We start from the raw sequence: 17,931 nt of genomic DNA, 5'->3' as shown, positions 1-17,931 counted from the left end.
AGATAGAAAAATTATAACAATAAAATAATAAAATTAAAATGCAAATAAAGTTAATGAAAAATAATCAAATATCACGATATTAAGATCGCAACACAAGCGGTCGTCATCAGCAACAGGAAGGTCAGCCTCTCAGGGCAAGCTGTTTATAAAGGTTTAGAGATGGGTGAGGCAGCTAATGTTAATGTAGGTGAGGGCCCCGTCACCGGCAGTAGGTCTACACCAATCAAAGCATTGCACCTCGCTCCACACACCCACACTGCTGACGGTGGAGGTGGACAAAAAAACACAAATCAAGTCATGACCCAAAGTGGTTGATGACATCTTTCCAATGATTTCTGAGTTTAAAACTGTCGTCTCGGTTGAAATTGTGTCTGTGTCTGTATATATGGATGGCTTCATGAACGAAACTTTGTTGATAGCAAGTCGGCGCAAAGTACCATCGTCTTAAGTGAAATCAATTTCACGTGAGCCAGCCGCATTAAAGTAATGATCAGCCACGGCAGAAGTATTGGTCCTGCCATGTTTCAGATCTGCCTTATGTTCAGTATTTGAAAAGACGGCGGTGTAGTAAACGTTAAGCCAGTGAGGTTGAATGAGGAGAGGTGAAGTGTGAGAATTAAAGGTGAGATTGAATATAACTCGTGCAGAAGAACTTATAATTTGTTGGAGGGGAGTGAGGGCAGAGGCAGGCAGACCAAGAAAAATATAATTACAGTAGACCAGACGATAGAAGATCATAAAATGAACCAAGGCTTTGTTGTTGAACAGATGAAAGAGGCAGATGCGAGCAGTAGTGGAGATGTGGGTGAAAAAATTGAGGGAAGAGTCAAAGGTGACAATGAGGTTGAGGGATGAGGAAACAAAAGTGAGAGAGGAGGGAAAGGGAACTGGAGGAGGAGAGCAAGAGGCCGAAAAGTAAATGATTTATGTTTTGAAAGGAGAGCGTGAAGCAAGCTCCAGTATTGGATGACAGCCAGACAAAGAGAGATTCGAGAGGAAAGGTCAGGGGTCAATGAAATAAAGGGAAAGAATATCTGGGTATTGTCAGCAAATAAATTATGAGTAAATTAGAAAGAGAAGATAATATATTGAAGGTTTTTTTGGGGTTAAATCGCGTAACTATAAATGTGTCACTCTTTGGTTCTTTCGGTAAAGTCACATATAAAGATAAAATAATAAATTAAATAATAGCATACGACGTTTCGATTGCAACACAAGCAATCATCATCAGGTATAAATGAAATAGCAACAAAAATCTAACCAGAAAACTATAGACAGACATATAAGCAGACAGATATCACCAAGATACATAGAGAGAGCAACACGTAGGCACACAGAGAGAACGTCTCTGTGACGAGGCCTTAAATAGAGAGAGGGGGCGGGGGCGGAGAGAGGGAGGGGGTTAGAGAAAAAAAAATTAGCATGTCAATGAGTATGACGACGGGTGGTAAAGTACTCTCTCTATTTAAGGCCTCGTCACAGACACGTTCTCTCTCTGTGTGCCTATGTGTTGCTCTCTCTCTATGTATCTTGGTGATATCTGTCTGCTTATATGTCTTTCTATAGTTTTCTAGTTAGATTTTTGTTGCTATTTCATTTATACCTGATGATGATTGCTTGTGTTGCAATCGAAACGTCGTATGCTATTATTTAATTTATTATTTTATCTTTATACGTGACTTTAGCGAAAGAACCAAAGAGTAATTCCTGCAGTCACGAAAGCTCCAAATTAAGATATAAATGTGTCATTAAACCCGCCACCACCCGACAGCCAATTAGTAAAGTTTGTCACCTAAACAAAACGTGCCAATTCGTTACTACTTCATTCAGCATACCTGTGTGTTGGAGAACAAACCAACATTACCATTCGAGAACATGTCACTGATGATTACAACTAGCATCATCAGGCAATATCCAGAACTGTGAAAAAGTCATCGGTCTTAAAACTACATATTTTGCAGATGTGGGCATCACTACGTTGGTCGTGGTTAGGCGGGATGCTCTAATACAATATTCTCACCTTCCAGAAACCAGGGAGATCTTGAAGACGTGCTGTTCCAAGGACGAGGGGTTCCCGAGGGCCACGTTGAGAGCTCGATCAACGCTGAAGGCGAATTGGCGGAGAAACGCATCGGGGAGCTGCTGCCCACCACCACAGTCGTCGTAGGTTACGTAGAGGTAGGGGAACACTCCGTGCAGATGCACGCACGCCTTCTGCCCTGCCGGGGGTGGGAGTGGGAGTACGCGCGTTACAACATCCATGCCGCTGCTGCTGCGGCAGCGGCATCTTGGACCCAGGATGCCGGGACGCAGTGGCTCACAGTTCAAGTTCATTTATTAGGTACTGTATAGCCCTGTGAGCCATTCGGCTCTTGAACCGGGTGCAACCGCAACAAACAGAAAACAAAAACATGAACAAGAAAACATCTTAAAGTGACTATGTGACTATGTGCAAACAGAAAATCCAAGAAAAGACAGCAAAATATTGCAGAAAAAGCACCGTACACCAACACTGTGTGCAAAAATCCCAGTGGGATGCAAGTCAAACAACAACAACCACAAGACAACTTAGATTAAGGCCATCAGTCTAACTCTGTACTACAACAAACAAACATGGCCAAACCAAAATAACTTTTCGAAAATCACCAAAATAAAGCCATTTAAAGCAATGAAACAGTGATCATAGGAACTATGACCGAATTTTCACAATAAACGACATAAACAACATGGACCACCAAACCCTGCAGCTATAGCTGGCTGCATGAGTCACTCCACAAAAAATAGGAGCATCAGTTGGAGTATCAGCAAGAAGGCCCCTGGTTAAATTCCCAATTCGGGCCCTTTCCTGTGTGGAGTTTGTATGACGGTTCTCTCCCCCTGCTCTGCATAGGTTTATCTCCGTCTTCTTGGTTCTTTCGGTAAAGTCACGTAGAAAGAACCAAGAGAGAACCAAGAAGATGAATCCCTGCAGTCACGAAAGCTTTAAATAGAAGTTTATCTCCGTGTTATATGGTGTCCTCCCATAGCTAAAGAAGAATGCGCAGTGTAACCGGTGGTGGCCAAACAACCCACTGCTAACTTGTCTGCAATATTACTCAACTGGGACCACATACAACAAGAGCAACATCGCCCGCGATAACTTGACAGGAACCTTCTGAAAAACGGCATTGAGCTCGTTTTTCAGTGGGGAAATACGCAAAGACAATTAAATATGTGCGCGTTTTTTTTTTTATATAATACAGCAGAGTACAGAACAGTAAATACATCTTGCAAAAGCCACAAAAGTCACGGATCGTTGCTGGTGGTGGTGACTGCTATACTACTGTATTTCGTCGGTGTGGCGTGAATTAGTGTAGAGAGCTCGTGTGGTGAGTTATGTTAGTGTGGTGTGGTGAGTAGGTAGTGAATGTGGGTGAGTAGGTAGTGAATGTGGTGAGTAGGTAGTGAATGTAGCGAGTGGTGTGGTGAGTAGGTAGTGAATGTGGGTGAGTAGGTAGTAAATGTGGTGAGTGGTGTTGTGAGTAGGTAGTGAATGTGTAATAACAGCCATAGAGGGGTCACGTGGGGATTGGCTTGCCGGTCCTGCTTGTAGCCAATAAGGGTTGAGATAGGGACCATGGCCCAAGCGTGATCACGACATGTCATCAGGAGTGATTGGCCTAGCCATTCGGGGCCCCAGCTAATGGGGAGCCGGATGAGGGGCGTGGTCCCGGGATTGACAGGGAACCATCGAGAATGGTCGAAGCTGTCCATGAACGATTGGCTGGGGGGACCACGTGACGAAGGTATTAAGAGAGAGTGAGGGAAAACGATCGAGAGCAGACTGGAGACTGACAAGAGCAGGGTCACGCGCGGACGGGGGCTCTGGGTGCCACGTGCGCGGTGGGGACTTAGTGCGAAGTCTGTCCTCTCTCCGTTGTCTGCCAGAAACGGAGAGTGAGTGAGTAAAGTGTATTGTGGAGTGGAAATAAAAGGACTGATTCCGAAGCTGTCTCAAGAAGGATTATTACACTGGTGTCAGAAGTAATTCTGCGACTGTTTGGACGATCGTCAAGATGTCTAAGCACCCCAGAAAAAATAACCTGCCCGTGCCTCTATCGGAGGAAGAGGTCAAGACGGATGAAGATGAGCTGTTGGGAGCTACAGCCCTTGTGCCGCCTGCTGATGACACTCGCCTCGACACCTCTCAGCGTCGACCGGGGGAGGATGCGACCACCGCAGGACCGAGAGACGAATGGTGGCTGATGGCGGAGCAGATTGAGTCGTTGCGCGCCATTCTGCTAAGCCTGGTGACCGTGGTGGCGTCCTCACCAGCCGTGGGTCACCAGATCGCCGATCAGCTGGACGCCGCGGGAAGGGGTCCTGCTATGGAATCGGGACCCGCCATTGCTCCTGCCACGCGGGAGGACGCCGTCGTCTTGGGTGGGGCGGCTGCACCGGAGTCGTCGGCCGCCATTTTGGGCGCGCCTACCACCACGCGGCCGCCGGACGCCATTTTGTCTGCACCGAGTGGAGAGCGGGAACGGCAGTCGGAGACGCCCGCGGCACGCGCCTGCCACCGCGGACATCGCCTTCCACAAATAAAAGAATATATCGCCGGGGGCGATTGGAGTGCTTTTACGTGGCGCTTCGAGTCAGCTTTTATATCTGTCAACTGGACGGGGGAAGAAGCGCTGGGAGCGCTACCTACGCTGCTCGATGATGTGTCTCTGGGAGTCTTCCGCTCCATCCCGGCGTCCAAGAAGAAGACACTGCGGGATGCGTTCACAGAGATGGCGGAATTTTACGACCCGCCGACATCGGCCACCAGAAAATTTATGTCGCGTCGCAGAGCGCCGGAGGAATCGCCGTTGGCCTATCGGGGGGCGTTGATGGCGATGGCCATGGCCGCCTACCCCGACGCAATGGCCGAGCATTTGGATCCGCTCATCCTTTCCCGCATGCTGGAGTTGTCCCAGGAGCTCAACATCTCTCTACCAGTGTGCGGCCACGAACCGCTTTCATCGCGGTGGGTGGCGCGCTGCCTGGACGCTAAGTTTAATATCAAGCGTTGGGACCAGATGGCGGCGTGGACGGGGAAACCCGAGATCGACGGGCCGCCTCTGGGGTGGTCTCCGCGACTGGTTGTCCACTGCTCCGACGACTCGGGCGACGACGACATGCTGGCTGCTGCTGTCCCGCATAGGATTCCGGGACGGCGGCTGCGCGACCAGCGGGGCGACTACACGGGTCGGCCGCGTGTTTCAAGTGCGGCAGACGGGGCCACTTCGCCCGTGACTGCCGCTGCCGACCTCTGCAGTCGCCTCCTCCGCCAAGGGGACCTCCATCTCCTCTACCTGCTGCGGAGCTGCAACAACCTCGGGCGAGTCGGCACAAATCGGACACCCGGCAGGTCGTGTCACATCACTCATCCACTCGCACTCATTCTTACACTGCTAAGGATAATTTTACTTCTCCTGCTCCATTGACACGCTCTGCTACACAGTGGAAGAAATTGGCTCGCAGGATTGTGGCTGCGGCCTCGGGCTCGTCGACGGTACGAGGTACCATCGACGGCGTTGACGGTACGAGGTACCATCGACGGCGTTGACGTCCATATCTTGGTGGACACTGGCGCATCGGCTACCATCATTTCGGATGTTATTTTTCATTTGTTGTCCATTCCTGCGTCGCGGATACGCAAGGTTAATGATGCGTGTGTTGCCGCCAATGGGGGGAGCATGGGTATCTGCGGACAGGTGGATGTGAGCATCGCTATCGGAAATATTACCGCCGCAGGACCTGTGTTAATTTCTCGCTCGCTAGCTGTTCCATGCTTGCTGGGTACGGATTTCCTGCGCCGGATGCCGTTGAGAATACGGGTCGACCAGGACTGTTTGGAAATGCCGGGGGGTCGTAGGATGGCGTTCCTGCCTTCCCTGCTGGCCAAGGCGCCTACAGGTAACGCAGTTACTGCTGTAGTTGCGGCTACGGTGGAGGTTCCATCGGGAGCGCAAATGCTTATCCCGCTGCGTTACCGAAAACCACTTCAAATGGGAAGGGATGCGAAGGGCGTGCTATTATCCCCATCGAATTCCGTATCGAAATCTTTTTCTTTGGCGGCGGCACAAACGATCGTGCGCCCAGGTCAGGCACCTTTCATACAGGTCTTGAATGGGGGACCTGACCGCGTTGTTGTTCCGGAGGGATCGGTGCTGGCTCACGCCACTACCGATTTCGCCTCTTGTGACAAACTGCCGCGCGCTCGGATGCCCGCGGATGGGCCTCCGCATGATCGTTCACAAGAACGCTGGATTGCAGATTTATGCGGAGAGAATTCTTCCTTGTCAAATGATCATAGGAATGCCTTGCGTTCGCTGTTGCTGCAGTACGCTGATGTGTTCAGCAGAAATGATTTGGACCTCGGCCGCACGTCGCTTTTGTCGCACCATATTGAAACCGGTGCGGCGCCTCCCGTCTGTATGCACCCTCACCGCATGAGCCCGGCGGAAAGGGAACACGTGCGTGGGGCAGTAGATGAATTGCTGGCGGATATTAATTCGCCGTCCAACAGCCCTTGGGGCGCCCGTCGTTCTGGTTAAAAAGAAAGATGGTGGTACGAGGTTTTGCGTTGATTTCCGCCGGTTGAACAAAATTTCGGTAGCGGACGCTTACCCCTTACCGAGGATGGATGACTCATTGGATGCTTTATCGGGTGCTAAATTCTTTTCCACCCTTGACCTGTCCTCGGGCTTCTGGCAGCTTCCCCTCGATGACGAGTCAAAAGCCAAAACGGCATTCCGCTCGCCGCAAGGTCTCTTTGAATTTAATCGGTTGCCGATGGGCCTGAACGCGGCTCCGGCCACGTTTCAGCGGCTCATGGAATTGGTGTTGGCGGGACTGCAGTGGGAAACGTGCCTCATATATCTAGACGATATAATTGTCTTTAGCCGCACGTTCGAGGAACATCTCCAACGCCTTGAGACAGTTTTTCAAAGAATGCGTGCGGCTGACCTTAAGTTTAAACCAAGGAAATGCCACCTTCTGCAACACTCCATCCGTTACCTGGGTCATATTGTCAGTTCGGACGGTGTATCCACTGACCCTCTGAAAACGAAGTGTGTACGTGAGTGGCCCACACCCACCTCGGTGGGTGATGGTCGGCGGTTTATTGGATTCGCTTCCTATTATCGCCGCTTCGTTAAGAACTTTGCGACGTTGGCAAAACCGTTACACGTTCTGACTGGCAAAAATCAAAGGTTTAAATGGGGGGCGGAGGAAGACAGTTCCTTTATGGCACTTCGGGACCACCTCGCCACGGCGCCTACGTTAGATTACCCAGATTTTTCGCAGCCGTTCATCCTTGATACGGATGCTAGTGATATCGGCATTGGGGCCGTTTTGTCGCAACGTAAGGACGGGGTTGAGAGGGTGGTGGCGTACGGCAGCAGGGTTCTGTCCCCTGCGGAAACGCGATATTGCGTGACAAGGCGGGAACTTTTGGCAATTGTCCATTTTGTTCGATTGTACCAGCCGTACCTGTATGGACGGAAATTCCTGGTCCGCACTGATCATGCGGCTTTGCAATATTCCCTCAAATTGGATCAGCCATCAGGCCAATTGGCCCGGTGGTTGGAATCGTTACAGGAATTTTCCTTCGATATAACATACCGAAAGGGGGCCCGTCATGTGAACGCTGATGCGCTCTCAAGGCTGCCGCCCGTTCCTCCGTGCACTTGCCTGATGGGCACGCACCGCTGCGCCGCACCGCCCACGTCGCCCTGCCCGGTTATGGGGGCGATAGCGAAAGAGGACGACGCAGGGGCGAAAGCGAAGGAGGAGGACCCGCAGGTGTCGGTGGACACCGATGATACATTACGGCTGCTGCACGCGGTCTGGTTGCGCGAGCAGGAGGCCGATGCCTCGCTGTCTCCGCTACGTAAATTGGTTGGGAAACAGAAATCGCAATTGGCGGGCTGGAAGTGGCAGATGTTCCGGGGTAAGTCGGGATTGTTAATGTGTACCGACGGGTTGTCTGACCGACCACGCTTGGTGGTGCCGACTTCGCTTCGCTATGACCTGCTCCGTGCTCTGCACGCTGATAAGTTGATGCACCTCGGCGTCCAAAAGACTGTGGCCGCGATGCAAAAGGATTTTTTCTGGGCCGGTATGACAGCAGACATCAATGATTTTGTCCGCTCGTGCCATGATTGTGCGAAGAGGAAGCCGCCTCGGAACCACTATGTACCACCGTTGCGTTCCATTGAAGTGTCCCGTATCAACGAATTAGTGGCTCTCGACATTCTTGGGCCGTTTCCCCCGTCGGCTAGGGGCAATAAATACCTTCTGGTCGGGGTGGAATATTTTTCTCGATGGCCGATGGCCTGGCCTCTGCCCGACCAAACGGCAGCGTCCATCACCGACGCTTTCTTGAACGGGTATGTCATGGACAAGGGGGCACCTGAAAGGCTGCTCACAGATCAAGGCCAGAATTTCTCCTCTAAATTGCTTAGGGAAGTTTGTGACGCGCTAGGTACAAAGAAAGTTCGCACCTCCCCATACCATCCACAAACAGATGGTATGGTGGAACGATTCAACCGTACCCTTTCGGCTATGCTTTGTCACACGGTCAGTGAAAAGCAAACCGATTGGGACCTGCACATACCAGGCGTCTTGGCGGCATACCGCATGGTTCCGCACACGTCCACGGGATACTCACCATTTTTTTTGATGTATGGCCGTGAAAATGTTCCACCCATCGATGTGCAACTGGGTACGCCGAGTAAACAACCGTCCCGCTCCCTGCCTGACCATGTGCGTGACTCGCTTGAACGAGTAACGGAGGCGCTAGAGGCTGCCCGGTGTGCGACGGCCCGTGCTCAGGCAAGGAACGAACAGTACGCGCGTCGATCACATACTCGCATGCCTTGGTCAGTGGGAGACCTGGCGTGGCTCCACTGCCCCCAGGTACCGGCGGGCACATCCCCTAAACTGCACAGGCCATGACGGGGGCCTGTGACGCTGGTAGATGTTCGGAACTCGCAAAGTATCCGCGTTCAATACGGAAAACGTCAGTGGTATGTTCATTCCTCGCGACTTAAACCCTATGTTGACGCGCGTGTCGGTCCTTCATCCCCAATAGCTGACCTGCCGGGTTCTGCTGGGCCGACTACGCCGCTTGACATGCCCATTGATCCCAGGGGGGACTGTGTTGTGCCTCCTGCAGATGAACAGGTTCTGAGGACTGAGGAAGCCCCCGCTGCCCCCCCTCCAACGGGGCCCGCCCTGGACGTGACCAAGCACCAACAACCGACTTCTTCTTCGAGCCTGCCACCTCCTGTCCATCCGGAAGCAAAGCGACCTTGCGCTGGGAGCGGAGAGGGTCCCGCGTCGCGTACGCGGTCGAAATCTCTTCCATTTCGTTAAGGTTTGATCGTTTCGCTAATTTCCCTGTCGTTACTGCGTTGCAGGGGCGCCCTAATGTATGTTGTGATTTTTTTTGTTATTAGGGGTGACTGTTTTAAATGTTGTTAGGCGCGGGAACGCCGGTTCACCCTCGAATTGTTAAACGCACCTTGGTGCCCTAATAAGATGTTGCGAAATTGGTTCTTCACCCTTTTCCCAGCCGAGACGGCTAAATTTTTGTCACCGGGGGGGGGGGGGGGGGTGATGTAATAACAGCCATAGAGGGGTCACGTGGGGATTGGCTTGCCGGTCCTGCTTGTAGCCAATAAGGGTTGAGATAGGGACCATGGCCCAGGCGTGATCACGACATGTCATCAGGAGTGATTGGCCTAGCCATTCGGGGCCCCAGCTAATGGGGAGCCGGATGAGGGGCGTGGTCCCGGGATTGACAGGGAACCATCAAGAATGGTCGAAGCTGTCCATGAACGATTGGCTGGGGGGACCACGTGACGAAGGTATTAAGAGAGAGTGAGGGAGAACGATCGAGAGCAGACTGGAGACTGACAAGAGCAGGGTCACGCGCGGACGGGGGCTCTGGGTGCCACGTGCGCGGTGGGGACTTAGTGCGAAGTCTGTCCTCTCTCCGTTGTCTGCCAGCAACGGAGAGTGAGTGAGTAAAGTGTATTGTGGAGTGGAAATAAAAGGACTGATTCCGAAGCCGTCTCAAGAAGGATTATTACAAGTGTAACAAGTAGTATGGTGAGTAGATAGTGAATGTGGTGAGTAGGTAGTGAATGTGGTGAGTAGGTAGTGAAGGTGGTGAGTAGGTAGTGAATGTGGTGAGTGGTGCAGTGAGTAGGTAGTGAATGTGGTGAGTGAATGTGGTGAGTAGGTAGTGAATGTGGTGAGTGAATGTGGTGAGTAGGTAGTGAATGTGGTGAGTAGGTAGTGAATGTGGTGAGTGGTGTGGTGAGTAGGTAGTGAATGTGATGAGTAGGTAGTGAATATGGTGAGTAGGTAGTGAATGTGATGAGGAGGAAGTGAATGTGGTGAGTAGGTAGTGAATGTGATGAGTAGGTAGTGAATGTGGTGAGTAGGTAGTGAATGTGGTGAGTAGGTAGTGAATGTGGTGAGTGGTGTGGTGAATAGGTAGTGATTGTGGTGAGTAGGTAGTGAATGCGGTGAGTAGGTGGTGAATGTGGTGAGTAGGTAGTGAATGTGGTGAGTAGGTAGTGAATGTGTGAGTAGGTAGTGAATGTGGTGAGTAGGTAGTGAATGTGGTGGGTAGGTAGTGAATGTGGTGAGTAGGTAGTGAATGTGGTGAGTGGTGTGGTGGGTAGGTAGTGAATGTGGTGAGTAGGTAGTGAATGTGGTGAGTAGGTAGTGAATGTGGTGAGTAGGTAGTGAATGTGGTGAGCAGGTAGTGCATATGGTGAGTAAGTAGTGAATGTGGTGAGTATGTAGTGAATGTGTGAGTAGGTGAATGTGGTGAGTAGTTGGTGAATGTGGTGAGTAGGTAGTGAATGTGGTGAGTGGTGTGGTGAATAGGTAGTGAATATGGTGAGTAGGTAGTGAATGTGGTGAGTATGTAGTGAATGTGGTGAGTAGGTAATGAATGTGGTGAGTGGTGTGGTGAGTAGGTAGTGAATGTGGTGAGTAGGTAGTGAATGTGGTGAATAGGTAGTGAATGTGGTGAGTGGTGTGGTGAGTAGGTAGTTAATGTGGTGAGTGGTGTGGTGAGTATGTAGTGAATGTGGTGAGTAGGTAGTGAATGTGGTGAGTAGGTAGTGAATGTGGTGAGTGGTGTGGTGAGTAGGTAGTGAATGTGATGAGTAGGTAGTGAATATGGTGAGTAGGTAGTGAATGTGATGAGGAGGAAGTGAATGTGGTGAGTAGGTAGTGAATGTGATGAGTAGGTAGTGAATGTGGTGAGTAGGTAGTGAATGTGGTGAGTAGGTAGTGAATGTGGTGAGTGGTGTGGTGAATAGGTAGTGATTGTGGTGAGTAGGTAGTGAATGCGGTGAGTAGGTGGTGAATGTGGTGAGTAGGTAGTGAATGTGGTGAGTAGGTAGTGAATGTGTGAGTAGGTAGTGAATGTGGTGAGTAGGTAGTGAATGTGGTGGGTAGGTAGTGAATGTGGTGAGTAGGTAGTGAATGTGGTGAGTGGTGTGGTGGGTAGGTAGTGAATGTGGTGAGTAGGTAGTGAATGTGGTGAGTAGGTAGTGAATGTGGTGAGTAGGTAGTGAATGTGGTGAGCAGGTAGTGAATATGGTGAGTAAGTAGTGAATGTGGTGAGTATGTAGTGAATGTGTGAGTAGGTGAATGTGGTGAGTAGTTGGTGAATGTGGTGAGTAGGTAGTGAATGTGGTGAGTGGTGTGGTGAATAGGTAGTGAATATGGTGAGTAGGTAGTGAATGTGGTGAGTATGTAGTGAATGTGGTGAGTAGTAATGAATGTGGTGAGTGGTGTGGTGAGTAGGTAGTGAATGTGGTGAGTAGGTAGTGAATGTGGTGAATAGGTAGTGAATGTGGTGAGTGGTGTGGTGAGTAGGTAGTTAATGTGGTGAGTGGTGTGGTGAGTAGGTAGTGAATGTGGTGAGTAGGTAGTGAATGTGGTGAGTAGGTAGTGAATGTGGTGAGTAGGTAGTGAATGTGGTGAGGAGGTGGTGAATGTGGTGAGTAGGTAGTGAATGTGTGAGTAGGTAGGGAACGTGGTGAGTAGGTAGTGAATGTGGTGAGTGAATGTGGTGAGTAGGTAGTGAATGTAGTGAGTAGGTAGTGAACGTGTTGATTGGGGTGGTGAGTAGGTAGTGAATGTGGTGAGTAGGTAGTGAATGTGGTGAGTAGGTAGTGAACGTGGTGAATGGTGTGGTGAGAAGGTAGTGAATGTGGTGGGTAGGTAGTGAATGTGGTGAGTAGGTAGTGAATGTGGTGAGTGGTGTGGTGAGTAGGTAGTGAATGTGGTGAGTAGATAGTGAATGTGGTGGGTAGGTAGTGAATGTGGTGAGTAGGAAGTGAATGTGGTGAGTAGGTAGTGAATGTGGTGAGTAGATAGTGAATGTGGTGAGTAGGTATTGAATGTGTTGATTGGGGTGGTGAGTAGGTAGTGAATGTGGTAAGTGGTGAGTGGTGTGGTGAGTAGGTAGTGAATGTGGTGAGTAGGTAGTGAATGTGGTGAGTAGGTAGTGAATGTGGTGAGTAGGTAGTGAATGTGGTGAGTGGTGTGGTGAATAGGCAGTGAATGTGGTGAGTAGGTAGTGAATGTGGTGAGTAGGTAGTGAATGTGGTGAGTAGGTGGTGAATGTGGTGAGTAGGTAGTGAATGTGGTGAGTAGGTAGTGAATGTGGTGAGTGGTGTGGTGAGTAGGTAGTGAATGTGGTGAGTAGATAGTGAATGTGGTGGGTAGGTAGTGAATGTGGTGAGTAGGAAGTGAATGTGGTGAGTAGGTAGTGAATGTGGTGAGTAGAAAGTGAATGTGGTGAGTAGGTATTGAATGTGTTGATTGGGGTGGTGAGTAGGTAGTGAATGTGGTAAGTGGTGAGTGGTGTGGTGAGTATGTAGTGAATGTGGTGAGTAGGTAGTGAATGTGGTGAGTAGGTAGTGAATGTGGTGAGTAGGTAGTGAATGTGGTGAGTAGGTAGTGAATGTGGTGAGGAGGTGGTGAATGTGGTGAGTAGGTAGTGAATGTGTGAGTAGGTAGGGAATGTGGTGAGTGAATGTGGTGAGTAGGTAGTGAATGTGGTGAGTGAATGTGGTGAGTAGGTAGTGAATGTGGTGAGTAGGTAGTGAATGTGTTGATTGGGGTGGTGAGTAGGTAGTGAATGTGGTGAGTAGGTAGTGAATGTGGTGAGTGGTGTGGTGAGAAGGTAGTGAATGTGGTGGGTAGGTAGTGAATGTGGTGAGAAGGTAGTGAATGTGGTGAGTGGTGTGGTGAGTAGGTAGTGAATGTGGTGAGTAGATAGTGAATGTGGTGGGTAGGTAGTGAATGTGGTGAGTAGGAAGTCAATGTGGTGAGTAGGTAGTGAATGTGGTGAGTAGATAGTGAATGTGGTGAGTAGGTATTGAATGTGTTGATTGGGGTGGTGAGTAGGTAGTGAATGTGGTAAGTGGTGAGTGGTGTGGTGAGTAGGTAGTGAATGTGGTGAGTAGGTAGTGAATGTGGTGAGTAGGTAGTGAATGTGGTGAGTGGTGTGGTGAATAGGTAGTGAATGTAGTGAGTAGGTAGTGAATGTGGTGAGTAGGTAGTGAATGTGGTGAGTAGGTGGTGAATGTGGTGAGTAGGTAGTGAATGTGGTGAGTAGGTAGTGAATGTGGTGAGTGGTGTGGTGAGTAGGTAGTGAATGTGTGAGTAGGTAGTGAATGTGGTGAGTGAATGTGGTGAGTAGGTAGTGAATGTGGTGAGTAGGTAGTGAATGTGTTGATTGGGGTGGTGAGTAGGTAGTGAATGTGGTGAGTGGTGTGGTGAGTAGGTAGTGAATGTGTGAGTAGGTAGTGAATGTGGTGAGTGAATGTGGTGAGTAGGTAGTGAATGTGGTGAGTAGGTAGTGAATGTGTTGATTGGGGTGGTGAGTAGGTAGTGAATGTTGTGAGTGGTGTGATGAGTAGGTAGTGAATGTGGTGAGTAATAAGTGCATGTGGTGAGTAGGTAGTGAATGTGGTGAGTGGTGTGGTGAGAAGGTAGTGAATGTGGTGGGTAGGTAGTGAATGTGGTGAGTATGTAGTGAATGTGGTGAGTGGTGTGGTGAGTATGTAGTGAATGTGGTGAGTAGATAGTGAATGTGGTGGGTAGGTAGTGAATGTGGTGAGTAGGTAGTGAATGTGGTGAGTAGGTAGTGAATGCGGTGAGTAGGTAGTGAATTTGTGAGTAGGTAGTGAATGTGGTGAGTAGGTAGTGAATGTGGTGAGTGGTGTGGTGAATAGGTAGTGAATGTGGTGAGTAGGTAGTGAATGTGGTGAGTATGTAGTGAATGTGGTGAGTAGGTAATGAATGTGGTGAGTGGTGTGGTGAGAAGGTAGTGAATGTGGTGGGTAGGTAGTGAATTTGGTGAGTAGGTGGTGAATGTGATGAGTGGTGTGGTGAGTAGGTAGTGAATGTGGTGAGTAGGTAGTGAATGTGGTGAGTGGTGTGGTGAGTAGGTAGTGAATGTGTGAGTAGGTAGTGAATGTGGTGAGTGAATGTGGTGAGTAGGTAGTGAATGTGGTGAGTAGGTAGTGAATGTGTTGATTGGGGTGGTGAGTAGGTAGTGAATGTGGTGAGTGGTGTGGTGAGTAGGTAGTGAATGTGTGAGTAGGTAGTGAATGTGGTGAGTGAATGTGGTGAGTAGGTAGTGAATGTGGTGAGTAGGTAGTGAATGTGTTGATTGGGGTGGTGAGTAGGTAGTGAATGTTGTGAGTGGTGTGATGAGTAGGTAGTGAATGTGGTGAGTAATAAGTGAATGTGGTGAGTAGGTAGTGAATGTGGTGAGTGGTGTGGTGAGAAGGTAGTGAATGTGGTGGGTAGATAGTGAATGTGGTGAGTAGGTAGTGAATGTGGTGAGTGGTGTGGTGAGTAGGTAGTGAATGTGGTGAGTAGATAGTGAATGTGGTGGGTAGGTAGTGAATGTGGTGGGTAGGTAGTGAATGTGGTGAGTAGGTAGTGAATGTGGTGAGTAGGTAGTGAATGTGGTGAGTATGTAGTGAATTTGTGAGTAGGTAGTGAATGTGGTGAGTAGGTAGTGAATGTGGTGAGTGGTGTGGTGAGAAGGTAGTGAATATGGTTAGTAGGTAGTGAATGTGGTGAGGAGGTAGTGAATGTGGTGAGTAGGTAGTGAATGTGGTGAGTGGGTAGTGAATGTGGTGAGTGGTGTGGTGAGAAGGTAGTGAATGTGGTGGGTAGGTAGTGAATTTGGTGAGTAGGTGGTGAATGTGATGAGTGGTGTGGTGAGTAGGTAGTGAATGTGGTGAGTAGGTAGTGAATGTGGTGAGTGGTGTGGTGAGTAGGTAGTGAATGTGGTGAGTAGGTAGTGAATGTTGTGAGTGGTGTGATGAGTAGGTAGTGAATGTGGTGAGTAATAAGTGCATGTGGTGAGTAGGTAGTGAATGTGGTGAGTGGTGTGGTGAGAAGGTAGTGAATGTGGTGGGTAGGTAGTGAATGTGGTGAGTATGTAGTGAATGTGGTGAGTGGTGTGGTGAGTATGTAGTGAATGTGGTGAGTAGATAGTGAATGTGGTGGGTAGGTAGTGAATGTGGTGAGTAGGTAGTGAATGTGGTGAGTAGGTAGTGAATGCGGTGAGTAGGTAGTGAATTTGTGAGTAGGTAGTGAATGTGGTGAGTAGGTAGTGAATGTGGTGAGTGGTGTGGTGAATAGGTAGTGAATGTGGTGAGTAGGTAGTGAATGTGGTGAGTATGTAGTGAATGTGGTGAGTAGGTAATGAATGTGGTGAGTGGTGTGGTGAAAAGGTAGTGAATGTGGTGGGTAGGTAGTGAATTTGGTGAGTAGGTGGTGAATGTGATGAGTGGTGTGGTGAGTAGGTAGTGAATGTGGTGAGTAGGTAGTGAATGTGGTGAGTGGTGTGGTGAATAGGTAGTGAATGTGGTAAGTAGGTAGTGAATGTGGTGAGTATGTAGTGAATGTGGTGAGTAGGTAATGAATGTGGTGAGTGGTGTGGTGAGTAGGTAGTGAATGTGGTGAGTAGGTAGTGAATGTGGTGAGTAGGTAGTGAATGTGGTGAGTAGGTGGTGAATGTGGTGAGTAGGTAGTGAATGTGGTGAGTAGGTAGTGAATGTGGTGAGTGGTGTGGTGAGTAGGTAGTGAATGTGTGAGTAGGTAGTGAATGTGGTGAGTGAATGTGGTGAGTAGGTAGTGAATGTGGTGAGTAGGTAGTGAATGTGTTGATTGGGGTGGTGAGTAGGTAGTGAATGTGGTGAGTAGGTAGTGAATGTGGTGAGTAGGTAGTGAACGTGGTGAGTGGTGTGGTGAGAAGGTAGTGAATGTGGTGGGTAGGTAGTGAATGTGGTGAGTAGGTAGTGAATGTGGTGAGTGGTGTGGTGAGTAGGTAGTGAATGTGGTGAGTAGGAAGTGAATGTGGTGAGTAGGTAGTGAATGTGGTGAGTAGATAGTGAATGTGGTGAGTAGGTATTGAATGTGTTTGGGGTGGTGAGTAGGTAGTGAATGTGGTAAGTGGTGAGTGGTGTGGTGAGTAGGTAGTGAATGTGGTGAGTAGGTAGTGAATGTGGTGAGTAGGTAGTGAATGTGGTGAGTAGGTAGTGAATGTGGTGAGTGGTGTGGTGAGTAGGTAGTGAATGGTGGTGAGTAGATAGTGAATGTGGTGAGTAGGTAGTGAATGTGGCGAGTGGTGTGGTGAGTAGGTAGTGAATGTGGTGAGTAGGTAGTGAATGTGGTGAGTGGTGTGGTGAATAGGTAGTGAATGTGGTGAGTAGGTAGTGAATGTGGTGAGTAGGTAGTGAATGTGGTGAGTAGGTGGTGAATGTGGTGAGTAGGTAGTGAATGTGGTGAGTAGGTAGTGAATGTGGTGAGTGGTGTGGTGAGTAGGTAGTGAATGTGTGAGTAGGTAGTGAATGTGGTGAGTGAATGTGGTGAGTAGGTAGTGAATGTGGTGAGTAGGTAGTGAATGTGTTGATTGGGGTGGTAAGTAGGTAGTGAATGTGGTGAGTGGTGTGGTGAGTAGGTAGTGAATGTGGTGAGTGAATGTGGTGAGTAGGTAGTGAATGTGGTGAGTAGGTAGTGAATGTGTGCGTAGGTAGTGAATGTGGTGAGTGAATGTGGTGAGTAGGTAGTGAATGTGGTGAGTAGGTAGTGAATGTGGTGAGTATGTAGTGAATGTGTTGATTGGGGTGGTGAGTAGGTAGTGAATGTTGTGAGTGGTGTGATGAGTAGGTAGTGAATGTGGTGAGTAGGTAGTGAATGTGGTGAGTGGTGAGTAGGTAGTGAATGTGGTGAGTAGGTATTGAATGTGGTGAGTAGGTAGTGAATGTGGTGAGTAGGTAGGGAATGTAGCAAGTGGTGTGGTGAGTAGATAGTGAATGTGGAGAGTAGGTAGTGAATGTGGTGAGTAGTGTGGTGAGTAGGTAGTGAATGTGGTGAGTGAAAGTGGTGAGTAGGTAGTGAATGTGGTGGGTGGGGTGGTGAGTAGGTAGTGAATGTGGTGAGTTGGTAGTGAAGGTGGTGAGTAGGTAATGAATGTGGTGAGTAGGTAGGGAATGTGGTGAGTGGTGTGGTGAGTAGGTAGTGAATGTGGTGAGTAGGTAGTGAATGTGGTGAGTGAATGTGGTGAATAGGTAATGAATGTGGTGAGTAGATAGTGAATGTGGTGAGTAGGTAGTGAATGTGTTGATTGGGGTGGTGAGAAGGTAGTGAATGTGGTGAGTGGTGTGGTGAGTAGGTAGTGAATGTGGTGAGTAGGTAGTGAATGTGGTGAGTAGGTAGTGAATGTGGTGAGTAGGTAGTGAATGTAGTGAGTGGTGTGGTGAGTAGGTAGTGAATGAGGTGGGTAGGTAGTGAATGTGGTGAGTAGGTAGTGAATGTGGTGAGTGGTGTGGTGGGTAGGTA

The 17,931-nt window shown here is 49.2% G+C and overlaps 1 protein-coding gene across 1 annotated transcript in view; it reads right to left on the bottom strand.

Moving 5' to 3' along the window:
* Window positions 1–17,931, bottom strand: part of REV3L (REV3 like, DNA directed polymerase zeta catalytic subunit) — a 360,686-nt gene that overhangs the window by 215,134 nt on the left and 127,621 nt on the right. Inside the window, exon 2 of the mRNA XM_078855676.1 lies at window positions 2,021–2,219. Coding sequence (XP_078711802.1) covers window positions 2,021–2,219 — 199 coding nt within the window. The remainder of the gene's footprint in view (window positions 1–2,020; window positions 2,220–17,931) is intronic.

Source organism: Lampetra fluviatilis, chromosome 4 (genome assembly GCF_964198595.1).
Source record: "Lampetra fluviatilis chromosome 4, kcLamFluv1.1, whole genome shotgun sequence".
Classification (NCBI taxonomy): Eukaryota; Metazoa; Chordata; class Hyperoartia; order Petromyzontiformes; family Petromyzontidae; genus Lampetra; species Lampetra fluviatilis.
Note: the sequence above shows the minus strand (reverse complement) of the source record. Positions and strands in the feature narration are given on the sequence as shown.